This window comes from Rhamphochromis longiceps, linkage group LG6, assembly GCF_057381845.1.
Source record: "Rhamphochromis longiceps isolate RC_006_pf linkage group LG6, R_longiceps_female_GT1.1, whole genome shotgun sequence".
Lineage (NCBI taxonomy): Eukaryota > Metazoa > Chordata > Actinopteri > Cichliformes > Cichlidae > Rhamphochromis > Rhamphochromis longiceps.
The window spans coordinates 38,589,666-38,606,253 of record NC_140562.1 but is presented as its reverse complement, the minus strand read 5'-3'; the positions used below and the strand labels follow the sequence as shown (position 1 = coordinate 38,606,253).

At 38.2% G+C, this 16,588-nt stretch overlaps 2 protein-coding genes across 4 annotated transcripts; one reads left to right on the top strand and one right to left on the bottom strand.

The window, feature by feature from the left end:
* The first annotated feature begins 6,139 nt into the window (after positions 1-6,139).
* syce2 (synaptonemal complex central element protein 2) lies at positions 6,140-11,024 on the top strand. 3 transcript variants are annotated; one of them, XM_085408722.1, is made up of 5 exons: positions 6,140-8,460; positions 8,931-9,039; positions 9,857-9,936; positions 10,397-10,511; positions 10,623-11,024. In XM_085408722.1, the coding sequence occupies exons 2-5, from the start codon at positions 8,965-8,967 to the stop codon at positions 10,803-10,805; spliced, it is 453 nt and encodes a 150-aa protein (XP_085264848.1). In that variant the 5' UTR covers positions 6,140-8,460; positions 8,931-8,964; the 3' UTR covers positions 10,806-11,024. The 3 variants fall into 3 exon arrangements, with proteins under 3 accessions (XP_085264848.1, XP_085264847.1, XP_085264846.1); XM_085408721.1 differs by having other exon boundaries at positions 6,140-8,516; XM_085408720.1 differs by having other exon boundaries at positions 6,140-8,602.
* A 154-nt stretch (positions 11,025-11,178) lies between these two features.
* On the bottom strand, positions 11,179-15,225 carry LOC146668672 (glutaryl-CoA dehydrogenase, mitochondrial-like). Its single transcript, XM_085410650.1, has 12 exons — positions 14,821-15,225; positions 14,401-14,507; positions 14,176-14,208; positions 13,952-14,092; positions 13,722-13,784; positions 13,432-13,602; positions 13,206-13,335; positions 12,480-12,696; positions 12,275-12,378; positions 12,028-12,153; positions 11,733-11,893; positions 11,179-11,541 (listed from the first exon to the last, which is right to left on the bottom strand). Exons 2-12 carry the CDS (start codon positions 14,501-14,503, stop codon positions 11,468-11,470), a joined length of 1,323 nt encoding a protein of 440 aa, XP_085266776.1. The 5' UTR covers positions 14,504-14,507; positions 14,821-15,225; the 3' UTR covers positions 11,179-11,467.
* Positions 15,226-16,588: the final 1,363 nt, after the last annotated feature.

Here is a 16,588-nt window from a genome sequence, read left to right as displayed (position 1 = left end):
GATTTATTCATCTGTTACATGTGTGCCAGAAACAGCACTTCATCACATCAGGAGATTTAATACTGATGAGGCTGGCTATTGCTGAAGGACAGGAGAGGTCAAGACTTTCACAGGGAGAGCTCTTTTGTCTGTGAGAGAGAACCACCTGGCCTGCCAGCAGAGGATCAGGCTCGACGACAGCAGATTTGCAGTGACTGTGATCTGAATAAATTCAGCCAGCCAGTCAAAGTTAACCTGGGAAGGACGCAGAGACTGACAACAGGCTGGTTTTTATTCTTTCTACCTTCGTCTGCTGATATATATTAAAAAAATTCATAAACTAAAATCTGTTTCATATAAAAAAAGTTATGAGAATCGTTGATTTTTATTCTCCATTGTCAAAATATGTTTACCCATCGCTTTCAGAAACAACAACAGGCAAGAACTATAATTTATTCTACATAATGTAATGCCACAAACATTTTTACCTTAAGCTTGGCCTTGCCTTAACTACACCGAGGCTATTACAGGGCCGGTGAGTGTTATCCTGATCCAATTGGGATGAGTTAAAGTCCACTAGTGTCATGCATCGTCAGAGTGAGAGCAAGAATCACCAAGTGAGTCAATGCTGATGAGAAGTCAGTTGAGGGTAAGCCATCACCTGAAGATAGAGGACTGCCAAGGATCACTTAACCCTGACTTATTTAAATCCACTGTAGACCAAAAGAAAACCTGACTGAGGTACATGTCAGGTCAGACACTAAAGATTAGGCAGTTTCTAAAGTTCCTGTAAGTGAGTCAGTCTACTGATCTTTCACATCTAGTGGATGCCTGTATGTTCTAGCAGTACATCAGCAGCAGTTAAAATTCAGGTTTTAAGTGGCTATCATACATATTTTCAGAACTGGCATGAATGGAAAAAAGCACTAAAAAGGCAAAAATTTAGCAGATTAAGTCACAAATATCTTCTTTAGGAGACCAATATACATCTTAGACTTCTTAAAACTAATTTTAAGAAAACTGTTAAAATAACATACAGATGAAGTCCTTGATCCGCCCTCTGCTGCTACAAAGTTAGCTCAGTTAGTTAGTTAGGTTTGTTGCCACTGACACCACTGAAATAGAAGAGAGCACAAAATGTGGGATTAATAACAAGAAAAAGGAAAACATTGATTTGATTTAAAACAAAAGGAAAAAAAGGTTTTAAAAAGTTTTTTTTAATCTATGTATTTAGTGAAATAAAAAAGTTGTGTCATCAATTAGCTGTTTGAGTTGTCTTGAGAAGCGTTTATGCACCTGCACATCTGCAATGCTCAGCTCCACATTTGTGCATTTGTTTTCCTTTCAAGCAAAAGCAAACATCAGAGGCAGTGTTTAAAAATGCAGTCATAGAAATTTTAACCCTCTGTGCCTCTGTCACACAAAACCCTTTCAGAGAGCTCAATCCTGGGTCACTTAAATCCGATCATTTCCTCTCCCCATTAATCTCTGGCTCTTTACTTCCTGCTTCTGCTCTTGACCCCTCTCTTCCCCGGAAGCCATTGAAGATCTTCAGTCATTCGTCTCACACAAGATTTGGAAGTTCATACACTGAGAATGGCCCGATGCTGTCCGATTATCTAATTCCACAGCTCAAAAGTAATAAAGGGACACTGTATTAAAGGCTAAGCCGCTCATCTAATCTTCTCTCCGTAATCTCCACCCCTCACTGAATGCTGACCTCCGGGTTTCACAGATGGAATGAGCAATGTGAACTCAATGAGCGTTCCCCCTGAAATATGTTACTCTGGTCATTTTTCTCCTTTTAAGCTCCAGGCCTGTACCTAAAAAGGAGATTACTCCACCTTTGCTGGCAAACGTCGTATTAACATGGTCTGTTTTTATGAGTGAAAGTGCTGACAGCGTGCAAATATGTGTGTGTGTTGTCACAGCCTCCATGTGCTTTTAATCTCCACGGATTTTGCCGGCCAATATGCTGCTTAAAATGGCCCCTGAAATCTGTCATTTGGTGTTGTATAACCATGTTTTTTTAATCCCAACAAGCAAAAAAAAAAAGTATCCCTTCTACAGATGTTCATTACATATACACATTTTTTTTAGAATTTAAATAACAATCAATTATAAATTCTTAGAAATAAAAACTTGTTTTATTTGTTGATGTTGCTTTTCTTAACCTCAATATCAAAGTGGAGATTCTTGTTCTGTTTTTGTATTTTCCATTTTTTGAAGTAACCTTCACATCTTTAGAAAGCATCACACAGTCACCTTAAAGAGGTCACACTAATCGAATCAACTTCACCCTATTAATTAGCGAGTTCAGCCTATCCTCCTAAGGCTCAGAATATATTTAGTATAGGAATAAGTCTGTGTTAGCAAATAGACTAAGCACCAATATTCACCACATGAATTCAGCACAAACACCTTCAAGGTGCACTGCTTTCATTATTATTTCTCTTTAGGTATTTAAATTTTGTGAATAAACTTTGTGATATTATTAACAGTTGTTAATAAAAGCTTTAATACATGATATTAACTGAAGTTTGAACCTTTGCCTTTGTTCACAATTATAAATGTGGTTAAATGATCAAAATTAAGTTCTTTATATCTTAGCTACAGACTTTAGTGACAGTTTAGGATGACATGACAACTGGCAGGAGAAAAAGGTATAATCATGACGCTAACTTGGCACAAATCCACAACAAATGAGGGCTGTTAAACAAAGTATCACAGGCTCTACGTGAGCTCAGGACTGCAGGAAATGTGCAGTAGTCTGTTCCCGTCTTGGTCGAATACACATCAGCTGCTCCAAGAGAAGGAAATCCATGCATGCAAACTGGCCTTGTGAGTCATACAACTTGTGTATTTCCAGACAGATAGGGTGACTCTAGGGCAGGTTTGGAAAGGTGTTTCAGACATGACAAAAAGGAGCTAAAGAAGCTCAGCAGAAGAAGGTTGAGATCCTGTCTCAGATCCTTTGTGTTCTTCATGCATCGCTCTCCTTTGGGATTGGTCGACTGTGAGAAGGGCTGCCCAGACTGATGGAGTTGGGGAAAAAGGACGGTATGTAGTGGGAGACAGTCATCAAAGGGCTGGGCAGCGGGCTCTCATGCTCGGGCGTCATAGGGATGATGATGTCGTCTTGATCCCACACGTGGAAGGCATTTGGGTGGGAGTGAGTGAGGGCAGGTGGCATGTGGTGAGGGCTGACTCCCTCCACCTCTCCATCTTTCGTTAGCTCCTCTTCAATTGGTCCCAGCAAACAGTCTGTAGATGGATAAAAAAGCAGGGATAAGATCAAAATTATTGACCTTTACTGTCCTATAATTTACTTCTGAAACACCCAAAATTCAGTCTGCACAGCAGTAAAAGGCAAATCGAGTAACCTCGGGTTCTTTAAGAAATAAACTAATAAATAAAACGGCGAACTAGTAAAGAGCATGTTCATGGTTGCATTGCACATTGACAATGATGTCAGAAAACCTCAGCTGCAACTCCACCAAACCTGAAACTTTGGTAATGACCATAATCATAATGTTTCTGTTCTAGTGATAGTAGTTTGCAGTCTCTTCACTTGTGTTTAGCAGTCCTTTAAAAATAGCGGGTGTGTTTTAAAAAGGATACAGCCTGGTCCCAGTACAGGGATCTCCAAGGTGAAAGGATTTAAGGTTTGGACTATTAATACAAACTACTCCAACTACTACATCACATTAGCAAACACCACAGCACATCACTTTATTCCAATTTTAAAAAATAAAATAAAATATGGTCTTGTATATAAAAAAAATTTCAGATCATTGGAGTGAGCAGCTACCTCTGATAGAATAGATTACCTGTTATATCCAGCATGAGGTCTTTGATGAGATGACCCACAATAGCGTAAGCTACAGCAACCACGACCAGGGCGGCCATCAGAAGGTAGAGGACCGATTTGGGCAGCTGGATGAGATCTCTGGGAGGAGGCTTGTACTCCTTATAGAGAGGCTCCTCATTGTAAACCAAATACTGAAATGATGGCAATCCTTCTTCTGTGTAGTTAAAACTGTCCATATTCCCAGATTAGCAGCCTCCACGTCCAGCACAGAGAAGCAGTTATTCCATTGCATGTATAATTTACCTTCTTGCTGAGACGTCACTCCCAACAGTTTACAGGAAAAGTGTCAAAATCTACATCTGTTATCATTTCAAATCCAGTCAAGGAGTAAATTTACCCACCTGCCAAGACCATGTGTTTGCTGCTTGCAGATTTAACACATGTGGATCCCTCCAGCTCATATTTCTACCCAGCTTATTCTTTAATTTGCATTATGATGCATGTTGTTATCATCAGTTCATCCTCCAGTAAAGCAAAAAAAAAAAATCAGGATATCAGCCTCTGTGCTGCCTCCTGCGTGCTGCAATCTCTGTTCTGAAATAATCCAGATCAGCAGCAGAGCAAGAGAGAGAGACAGAGAGAGATGAAGGGAGGGATTAAGCTCCAAATCACAGCAGCGATCAAGCAACTCCTCATCCCATCCCAATCCCAGCCCACAGAATGACAGAGCACCTAATCCACAACTATCTTGTAAGTGCTTACTCAGCTATAATACTCACTTACTATTAAACCCATTCCCACAAATCCACACATATGAAGAGCATCCCAGTGAAAAGCTCAGACAAACCAGCTTCCTAAAGGTGTTTCACTATTACTACTAGCTTGCATCCTTTCTTTTGAAAAAAAAAAAAAAGATACAACATATAAAAAAATGAACCTATGTCTTGTGAAAAAGTACATAAAAAAAGAGTTTTCTTTCTACAGCCTTTTAACAGGAAGTTGTCTGCATGATAGCTTCAGACACTATTGGCAATATCTAAACCAGCTTAATGGGGTCATCACCTGGAAAGGTCTAAATTTAAAAAGCTGGGTCTTCTTAAACATTACCTAATGTTTGCCTTCTTTTGAGCTCATGAGCTGCGTTGCTCGTCTTGGTCATGTTGGTGCCATATTATTGGAACATCAACCAGTCAATCTAATGTAATATGCAAAGAACTGTTGTTTTCAAGTGCAGCTGCAAAAACTTTGCAGTTAAAGTGCAAAACACATCCAAATATCACTTGTAGGAAAAAAGCTTAACTCACTCACTTACTGCAAGAAGACCACCATTTCTGGAAGCTGATAGAAATAATGTGAATTTTAGTTCAAACTTTTTCTTCTAAGCCAAATAAAAGTCAATTTACATACATGAGAAATATACATAACATCAGTTCAGACTATTGAATTCTCAGTGCACTTAGGTATGTGGACCTGATCAAGGTGACCTGCTAAAGTTCAGTGGGATGGCTGTGCCTCAGGAGGTGGAGCAGGTCATCTGCCCGTCCGAAGTTGGGTGCTCTGATTTTTTTAAGATGATGCAAAAAGGATCTAACATAACCATACTTGATGATACACGCTCATTTACATGATACATGGTTAAAAAACTGTTTGCCTCTGTCCTAACACATCACACCTGAGCAGCATTGAACCTGGATTAAATGGGAGTGGAGACAGTGGCAAGTAGCGTTACTACTCCCTCTTGTGGTGACAAGTTGTAATAGCACCAAAAACATCAAACGGCTCTAACACCAGGCAGAAGTTTGAAAATGTTAGAAACTGCTGATCTATTTGAATTTCCTCACATTTCCCCATCTACAGAGTTTATAGATGGTCCAAAAGTAAGTATCCAGTGAGTGGCAGTTCTCTGGCTCTCTTCTTCTCTACCTTGTTGATATCAGAAGAAAAGTGAAAACACATCATCTCTGAATGCACATAAACATAAAACCTTGAAATCTGGGCAAAAGAAGACTAGAAAAATATTGCCTGACCTGATGAATCGCGTTTTCTGCTTAGACATTTACTGGTATTAAGGTATGTAAGAAATATGACAAATACGTCCATTTTTAAAGTCGGTTAACTCTCAGTTATCCAGACGTCTCAGTTTCAATAAATATGTGTATCTAAGCTGCTTTTTCTTGTATTAGGATATTCTAAAAATAAAGTATATACATAAATTAAGCCGCTTGGACTATTTTTTGTTTTTAGGATCATTCAGATGGTTGTTGTTTTATTAATTTATTACAGTTAACTAAAACTTAACCAGTAGTTTCATTTAGTTTAACTATGATAACCTTGCAAATTGAAGTAGTACCATGGTGTGGATGTACACTTTTGATCTAACATGGATTCATCCTGTGGAAAGAGCAAGTTTCATTTTTAGAGCGTTCTGAATTCTTTAAAAGAGTAGGTCGTATATCGGCAATTTGAAAAGTCTTTTATTTTGGAAGGCAACATCAGACTGATTTGATATTGATATGGTATCACTGTGGGGTTGGATACTATTGATCTAAAGTGGAATTATGCTGTGGAAACAGCAATTTTCCATCTTAGAGCATTTTGAATTCGCTCCAAGAGTAAGTCATATATGGGCAAATTGAAAAAGCTTTTATTTTGAAAAGCAAAATCAGACTGACTTGAAATTGACATGGTAACATCGTGAGGTTGTATACTGTTGACCTAAAGTGAAATTATCCTGTGGAAACAGCAATTTTCACTTTTAGAGCATTTTGAAATCTTTAAAAGAGTAGGTCGTATCTTGGCAATTTGAAAAGTCTTTTATTTTGGAAGGCATAATCAGAATGACTTGATATTGATATGGTAACATCGTGAGGTTGTATACTGTTGACCTAAAGTGAAATTATCCTGTGGAAACAGCAAAATTCTTTTTAAGAACATTTTGAAATCGTTAAAAAAGTAGGTCGTATATATGCTCAATTTGAAAGGGCATTTATTTTGGAAGGCATAATCAGAATGACTTGATATTGATATGGTATCACTGTGGGGCTGTATACTGTTGATCTAAGGTGGAATTACCCTGTGGAAACAGGAATTTTCCATTTTAGAGCATTTTGAAATTGTTCCAGGATCAAGTCAGATATGGGCAGTTTGAAAATGCTTTTATTTTTGAAAGCAAAATCAGAATGACTTGATATTGATATGGTAACATCGTGAGGTTGTATACTGTTGAACTAAAGTGAAATTATCCTGTGGAAACAGCAAAATTCTGTTTAAGAACATTTTGAAATCGTCAAAAAAGTAGGCCGTATATGCTCAATTTGAAAGGGCATTTATTTTGGAAGGCATAATCAGAATGACTTGATATTGATATGGTATCACTGTGGGGCTGTATACTGTTGATCTAAGGTGGAATTACCCTGTGGAAACAGGAAATTTCCATTTTAGAGCATTTTGAAATCACTGAAAGTTAGGTCAATTATGGACAATTTAAAAAGGCTTTTATTTTGGAAGGCATAATCAGAATGACTTGATATTGATATGGTATCACTGTGGGGCTGTATACTGTTGATCTAAGGTGGAATTACCCCGTGGAAACAGGAATTTTCCTTTTTAGAGCATTTTGAAGTCACTGAAAGTTAGGTCAATTATGGACAATTTGAAAAGGCTTTTATTTTTGAGAGCAAAATCAGAATGACTTGATATTGATATGGTATCACTGTGGGGCTGTATACTGTTGATCTAAAGTGGAATTACCCTGTGGAAACAGGAATGTGCCATTTTAGAGCATTTTGAAATTGTTCCAGGAGCAACTCAGATATGGGCAGTTTGAAAATGCTTTTATTTTTTAAAGCAATATCAGAATGTCTTGATATTGATATGGTAACATCGTGAGGTTGTATACTGTTGATCTGGAGTGGAATTACCCTGTGGAAACAGGAAATTTCCATTTTAAAACATTTTGAAATCACTGAAAGTTAGGTCAATTATGGACAATTTAAAAAGGCTTTTATTTTGGAAGGCATAATCAGAATGACTTGATATTGATATGGTATCACTGTGGGGCTGTATACTGTTGATCTAAGGTGGAATTACCCTGTGGAAACAAGAATTTTTCATTTTAGAGCATTTTGAATCGTTAGAAGATTAAGTCAATTATGGACAATTTCAAAGGGCCATTACTATGAAAGGCAAAATCAGACTGACTTGATATTGATATGGTATCACTGTAAAAAGACTGTGGTTGGAAAGTGTTGATATAAAGTTCAAATAGTATTTGGAAATACGACTTTTGCTTTTAAGAGCATTATTAAGTCATTGAAAGAGTAGTTCAAAAATGAAGATTCACAGGGCTTTTACTTTGAAATCCAAAATAAGATGGCCTTGATAGTGACAGGGCACAATTAGGGTACAAGGCTGTGTCATATAGATCTAACATTAGAGTTTGTAAAAAAAAAAAAAAAGCCTAAATTATATGTTATTATGTTCTTAACATATCTGTTAATTCACTCGAAGTTGGCTTTTATTTTGAAATCCGGTTTCCACATCCATTCCCGTAATACTTTGAATACACAGGGAACGTAAAACAAACTGGAGGCTGGCTTGACTGCAAGTCTCGAATTGGAGGCTGGCTTGACACCAGTTTTTAACATCTACAAAATTATAATCATACGTCGGTGGGTTTGGAGTCGAGTGTGGTTTACTGTTGCTTTACTATTCCCAACTTTTCGAGGTATCTGGGAACATCTCCCCGTTTAACCATTAATTGCAGACACACATGATATATACATTCTGTGGTTTTAACACAATAATGTTCAAGTAAGTATGGCTGAATAGGTTTTAGTAGAAAAACCGCCGGATTATGACTCTAGCTTTAATCCTAAATAGGTAGTAGTTAGCCGTTAGCTAGTGTAAAGCATTATTTGTGTAGCAGTTTTGGGCCAAAGCTAGGTTATAGCCCTTGTTTATTACTGTATATGACCAACTGAATAATGTAATATGTATGTTATATAGAGGGGTTCTTTTTGACGCAAATATGCCTGTAACTAAGCTAGCTTTACAGACTAGCCTAACTAGCTATATACTTTTGCTAATGACTGTATTTTAAACTTTTTTGTAATGGTGTGATTGTTTTTCCCCCGTTCAGCTCAGATTTAGCTTTGCAGAGTCAAAAGACCCAAATGGATTTTGGTTTTGAGGACCTACCATCAAATTTTCAGTACACTCCCAAGAAAGGGTGTGAAGTCTCACGGATGGTAATGTGTATTCTCTTAATACAAGAATAAAAACAACACTGGCATATTTAGATAAGGTGACAAAGATTATGTGCAGTTATGATTAAAAACACTATATGAAAATAAATAATGGTCCACAGGTGTGTCATATCAAGCACCTAGCCGTGAAATCTTTCTTCATTTGTGAAAGGATGGGTCTTTGCTACTGTTGCAACAAGTCAGTTTGTAAAATTTCCTCCCTACTAGACATTCAGTGATCAGCTGTTAAGTGTTATTATTGCAAAGTGGATGCATCTAGGATCAGCCATTTACAAGGTAAAGTTGCAGAATAGGGTTTAGGGCATAATTTGTAATGGTTTTGACCCAGTAAGAGGTTCAAACCTCCTCTGGTTTTAATATCAGCACAAAAACTGTTCACTGGGAGCTTCTTGTGTGGGTTTCCATGGATGAACAGCTCCTGCAGGTGTAATGTGTAGGTGCCCCAGTGTTTCTGTGGATACAGTGTATTCCAGGAGGGGCCAGTATCACCACACCACTGCTTAATAAACACCTAAGACTAGCACTTTACAGGCGGCTCTTTCCTTTAACATTGGAATATCTTTTGAACGGTAGTAGTCCATCCCTCAAATTGAGCTCTAAGGAGGAAGGTACTGTAGCCTAGTGCCTTAATTATCTGAGATTTTACTTTGGGTGATTGATGATTATACAGGTTAAACTATAATTTCAGTTCTTCCTGAAATTCAGAGCATCTGCAGCATTAGATCTCCATGATTAATGTTTCTTATACAGCTGATTAAAGTAGAATAATTTCTTTGTTTCATTATGTTTGATGAGGCAGACAGAAGACACAGACTGTGATTCATCAAGGGGGGAATCTTCAAGTGTGAGCGTGACTGAGATTCAAGAGCACCATAGCAGGTAGATCAGTCATCTTTACTCACCCAGCTGTGTAATGTTGGGAACGTTACTTTAAGATCACTTGTATCTTTCCTCAAATAATAAGTGCTTCTGTACTTAAAGGTTTAAGTTACTGTATATTTAATCCAATTGTGAATTAAATGGGTGGAAGAACCATGGACTGCTATGTCTGGCAAATAAGCAAAGTTTCCAATTTACACTAGTTATGAATTTATTGGTTACATTAAGTTACTAAACTAAAATAATTCCTGCCCAATGTGATGAAAAAGAGTGAGTGAAAGAGAGTGCAGCCCTTAAATTATCAGGAAGACAGGATTTCACTTATGTGCTAAAAGAACCAATCTGTGATGGGGGATAGAGGACAGATCGTTAGGTAAAGGAAGTGGGGAAAATGTTAATTAAATAGGAATCTTAACTTCAATAAGGAATTGGATTCTAATCTAATCTACATTTGTTGTAGCTCAAGGACAGATGATATCAGCAGAAAGGCACAGGAATTGGTGGAAAAGATTAACCAAAGCCGCATCAGTAACCAGAAAATGATAGACAGCTTTCAGGAGACGTTGGTAGAAAAGGTACAAAATTAATTTTATGCATCTAGCTGGAGCTAGTAGCAGATGCTCGGCTGTCATGTCTACAAAGCTTCTGACCATCTCTGATCTGTTCTGATCCTTTCCATCTATCAGGTGACAGATTTGTGCATGCAGATGAAGGAGCACATGTACAGGGTCTTTGAAGAGAACAGTGACAGGATGCAGGTGAATCTGCAGGAGCTGCAGGAGGTGCTGGACAGCTGCACAAAGTTCAGTCATGAGCTGCTGGAAGCCAACAGAGCCCTGGCATGTCTCCGTGAAGGAGACATGCCATGAGATTATAATTTCTATCTGAAGTTAATCATATTGTGAACTCATTAAGTTATTCAGTATTAGTAAATATATTCAGTGTAATGTTCAGTGTTTTGCTTCCTCTTTCTTTTGGTTGCTTATAGGACAATAGTTCTACTTAACATTGATGGCTTCAGTCCAAGATAAGAAAAGTTGAATACTGTTTTCTCTCTCTTTTGTTTTAACATAAGTTGATTTAGTAAATAAAATGACAACAAACAAGCAAAATATTCTAAATTACTTGTGATTTACCATTTATGTATTGTTATAAACTGTTGTCTTTACAGTGATCCCAGTGTGCGATTCTTTAGATTGAAATCAACCAATGTGACATGAAAACATTTGAGAATTCAAGACGCGTTATTTAGGGTCTTCAATTAAAACATCTTCCTGTTTATTTCAAGCCATTTATTTACATGCATTGTCATCATAAATATCATATCTCAGTTGGACCGTAAGCTATGTTAGGTTGACCTTTAATATTCACTTTAACAAGGCAATAATATATTGCCTCCCCCAGTATGCTATAAATGTGAATATGATGAGGTGTTTGTGATGTATCCCACCATGAATTGCTCTTAATATGAGGTAAATTAGTTTCAAATTTCATCACTTCAAGTCAGTTTGAAGAAGATAGTTGACATCATTTAGTTTTCCACAGTGAAAGACTGAAGTCCAGTAATCGCTCTGCCCAGGATCAAGGCATGAATATCATGGGTTCCTATAAAGAAAGTAGTGAAATGGAAAAAAGGTCATAAGTTGTTTTCAAATACAAAAAATATCTCAAATACAGTTTAATAAGTAAACCAAAAACGTTCCGTCAATAATCTGTACATTGCTGATATCTAGTGGTGGACATATGTAACTGCTGCTGAGTTTAAAAGCCTTTTCATTACTTTTAATTTTCCCTACCCTCATATGTATTGACAGCCTCCAAGTTCATAACATGACGGATGATGTGGTACTCATCCGAGATGCCGTTTCCTCCTAGCATGTCTCTGGCCTGTCTAGCAATATCCAGTGCCTTGCCACAGCTATTTCTCTTCAGCATGGAGATCATCTCCGGTGCCGCCCTATTAAGATGAGGAAGAAAAAACAAAAGAAACCCTTCTTTAGTTGTTTTTTTGGGGGGGGGTTTTTTGCAGGGGAGGGGCAGTAGAACAGCAAACAATAAAGCAGGCAGTGACACGTGAAAGACAGCCCTCACTTCTTCTCATCAACAAGCCTTCCCAGGTACAGGCATGACTGCAGCCCAATGGTGATCTCTGTTAGCATGTCAGCCATTTTCTTCTGCATCAGCTGGTTTCTGGCCAGTGGCACACCAAATTGGATTCTGTTTGGAGGATACAAAGGTATGAGCCATGTGCGGGGGAAATGGTAACATGGATCTCTTTTCTCTGGATTTTTATGTTTTGCCACGTTTTTGGGCAATGTCTGCAAACACAGTTGTGTACCTGTCCAGAGTGTACTGTCGAGCAGCGTGAAAGCAGAATTCAGCTGCTCCCAGAGCTCCCCAGGCAATACCATACCGGGCATTGTTCAGACAACCAAAAGGACCCTGTATACAAAGACAAACAACAAAAAATTTAAGCTACTAATATTCATACAAGCTGTAAAAATTAAGTTTGCCAAACTTCATTAGATAAAACATTAACTTACACCGAGGCCAGAGACATTGGGCAGCAGGTTCTCCTCAGGAACTTCTACTTCATCCATCAGGATCATGCCAGTGGCAGACGCCCTAAGAGAAAATTTTCCCTCAATCTTGGGGGTAGAAAAGCCCTTCATGCCACGCTCCAAGATGAAACCCCGCACTCTCCCATCTTCACACTTCGCCCAGACTACTGCAATGTCTGCCACAGGAGAGTTTGTGATCCTAGGAAAAGATGTGGGGAAATCAGTGTATTTGATTATTTAGATATTTAAGTAATTTAGTTTCACAGAGAGCAACAGGCTTTGTCAGCATGTCTAAATTATTACACATGTTTACTTCTATATGATTAGTCATCAAATGGCAGAACTATTGTGTCCTCACCCATATGGAAAAGATATATATAAATCTTATAAAGTTTGTATCTGTCTTGTGTGAAACTTGTATGAAAAGCATATAAGAGTGAAAACAGATATAAGATCCCTTGAAAAATTATATAATGAAACTTGTATGTTTTGGATACTTACTAAAACAATGTATGAAAGTAATGAGAAAGTGGCCACTTTCATGAGTAATCACATATAAGTTTTTACTATTTCTTTTCCATATGGGCAGTATGGGGATCCACACAGTTCCAAGTTATATAAACTTATACAGGTCTCTGCTCCATTGTCTTATTTTTACTCCATGCAAGTTTCAAACCAATACATCTTGTTCTATATGTGTCTATCTACCAGGTCTTAGCTCCGCTGATGGTGAAGGTACCACTCGATGGGTTGTACTTGGCCTTAGTCTCCATACTGCTGGGATCACTGCCATGATTTGGTTCTGTCAAACCAAAGCAACCTACAATTTCTCCCCGAGCTGCAGAACAAATAAACACACACCAGAACTCAGATGGATTTTAGCCCTTTGCAAATTTTAAATGTCAAGTACAAGAGGAGAGAATGTCGCACTTACCAAGCCGGGGCAGGTACTTCTCCTTCTGGGCTGCTGTGCCGTACGCATTAATCGGGTGCATGACCAGTGAAGACTGGACGCTCATTACAGACCGATATCCACTGTCCACCCTCTCAACCTCTCTGGCAATCAAACCATATGCCACATAACTCGTACCTGCACAACCATACCCTGCAGTGTAAAGGGAAAAAAAACAACTTAAAAAAACTACTAAGTGTAATCAGTGAAATATAACAAAAAGCAGGAAAAAAGGAGGGAGGGGGGAGCATTAGTTTTTTTGTTTGTTTTACCTTTAATAGTCGGGCCTAGGACTCCCAACTCTCCCATCTCTGAGACAATCTCACGGTGAAAATCTGTAGCATGGCGCATGTTAGAAAATAAGAAAATGACAAATATTTAGATGAGATTCATTTTACACACCTTAATGTAAAGGCGGATTAAAGACAGAAACAGATTTTTTTTCTGAATTATTCACAGTGTGCACAGCCTGAACCACACATATTAATCCTGCTTAACTCACGTTCATGTCTGTTGGCCATAAGGACGCGCGGCATGAGTTTTTCCTGGCAGTAGTCCCGAAACGAGTCCCGGATCATGATCTCTTCCTCCGTCAGCTGACCCTCCAGGTCGAGTGCATCCCGCCAGTTGAATGCCACCTTGGCTGAGCGCCAGAACATTAACACACACACATTCACTATGATCACATCACTATAATAGAACATAAGATTCACTTCAAATCTTTACCTGGCTTTGCTGGCTTTTTGGCTTCTTCAGCACCTAAAGATGTAAATTTAAAGTGTTGTTGATCATCTGAGACAAATATAGAAAACATATTCATGTTTTTCCAGCTCTTATGTGTGCTTTCTTTTTTATCACAACTAAAAATTGCATTTCCTACCTCAAGACACCCATAGACTGTGATTCCAAACTTTACACTACCTTCCTGTGTATCTAAAATATCAGTCGTACCTTTTTGTGCTGCAACCGCTGTGCCCTGAGCTCTGGATGCAGTGACAGCCACGGACATACGGCTGTTGGAGAGTAGACGTGTGAAGGCACTTCTGAGAGCCATTTTACTAAAGGGCACAAAATAAAAGTAAATGCATATTAGAGTGTACACCTCACAGTGTTTGAGGCGTTATTACGCAATAATACCTGAGTGCAAGTTGTAGCAAAGTTACTTTTGTGTTTGGGTATTGTTATATCATCTTATTATATAAGGGGCAAACTTTGGTGTGTAGTTTTTATTTGGGTTAAACAAATATGTTAAAAATGTTTAATCAGACATTTCCTTATAACCTGTGTAAAATGCTTCACACATTTCTCCTTAAAGCATGCCAAATACATCAAGATCAACATATCCAAACAAAATACTTTATAGTAGCCTACCTTTTTTCCCCTCTCAGGTGGGTGATCAGATTATAAGATGACTTTTCGATGGCGATATGAGCTGTGAAAAGTTGCTTAAGTAATAGAAACGTCACAGGTTTACGTAAAGTGTAAGACGGGAAGACTTTTCCGCCATGATAGATGAGGCAAAACACTGAGCCAGCGCATGACAGTAAAAGTAGTGCAACTCGTGAACGTCACGCAACGGACTTTGAAGAGCCTTTTGCGCTTGTAACAGATTTTTATAAGATAAGTGCGGGAAGTTTGAATATTGGAGGTGTTCGAGGCTGCTCCTGCGCTATTTTTACACAAGTGTGCGAAGTTTCAGCAGGTCTGCGGACTGAATTTGGCACATATTTACGCACTCAAAATGGCGTGTGTGGATGGATGGATGAGTTAGGGGTGTGGAAGGTGTTGGCCCAGCCTTCGAGCTCATTGGCCGGTAAAATGAGCCATGTGCAGAATGTTGACCCTGCACTGAAGTTTTACAAGTGACAAGAAGCACATATGTAGGTTACACTGTAACTTTTAAGTTTGGGTAATATAAAGAAGAAAGGCAAAGAAATGAACCTGTAAAATGTAAATGTGCATATATAAATGTTTTTGATGTTTTTCCTGCTCACAGAAAAAAGCCAATTAAATGAAATCTCAACCTATATATTTACAAATTTTAAAAAGAAAGAAATACCAGTGAGCTTTGTAAAATGTTGTATGTTACAGTTTATTTGTTTGGCATATTGTACTAAAAAGCAATAAAAAACATCCTCACGCTTTTCATAAGTAACCTGATAACGTGCCAAACGCTTTAATTATTTATTGTTTTCCTGGCAAACCTTTACATGACACTTTTGGAACCAAAGGCTGGAGCCTATTATGCAATGTGAAGATGCATTACAGTCTTTCCAAACTGTTCGTCTTTCAATCATTAATTAATCTTTCCAAGAATGTGAAAATTGGTTTTGTGTAACACAGCATATCTGTAATGTCAATACCTCCCGCGTGGAGCAAAGAAACAGCAGGCCAGCAGTTTTGCCAGTGATGCCCTTCTCCCTTTACCCTTCTGATGAAAATATGTCTCCAGGTCATAGTATCTTCTTGGTATGCATGAGTTTCCTACTCCACTTTTCTATAAGCTTGAGTCTCCCATGTTATGAGTCAGTAAATGGTAATAATTATCTTACTTATTTCTTAGTAAAACATCATTTCTCAGACTACACGACTGTGCTGGTGGAAGAAGAATCACTTACTAGCAATGATACAAAATACATAGGTTAAAGAGAATTTTCTCTTCATAGAGCCTCAGAGATTTGCACATTTAAGCCACGTTTACTTGTAAACACAGAGACTGAGGGGACTGTATTGACAAATTTGGATTTTCTCTCGGTGGCAGAATCCCAGTTGATACTTTTTCTTTTGAAGAGAAGATTGCCAATAAAATTTCATTTTTATGGGGCGGAAAGTTTCATTAATTTGAGGTAAATTTGACAAAAATGTATTTTTCATCACCGTGCTCTTTGTATGCGTCTTCTTTGGGAAGTAGTTCTCTTCGATTCTCAGCAAACGACGTAATGATGTTTAGACAAAATAAATAACTTAAAATAATTACCGTATTATGCAATAATCTTTCTGAATGCGTTATGTTCTTTAAAAGCACATTTGGTCTTTAAATTCTACACATTCCATTGCACAGCCTTTGTCCTCGTCAGGGTAATCCTGAGTGGCTGCAGCAGCTGTCGGTCAGCAGGCCCCGGTCTCTCATTGGCTGGCT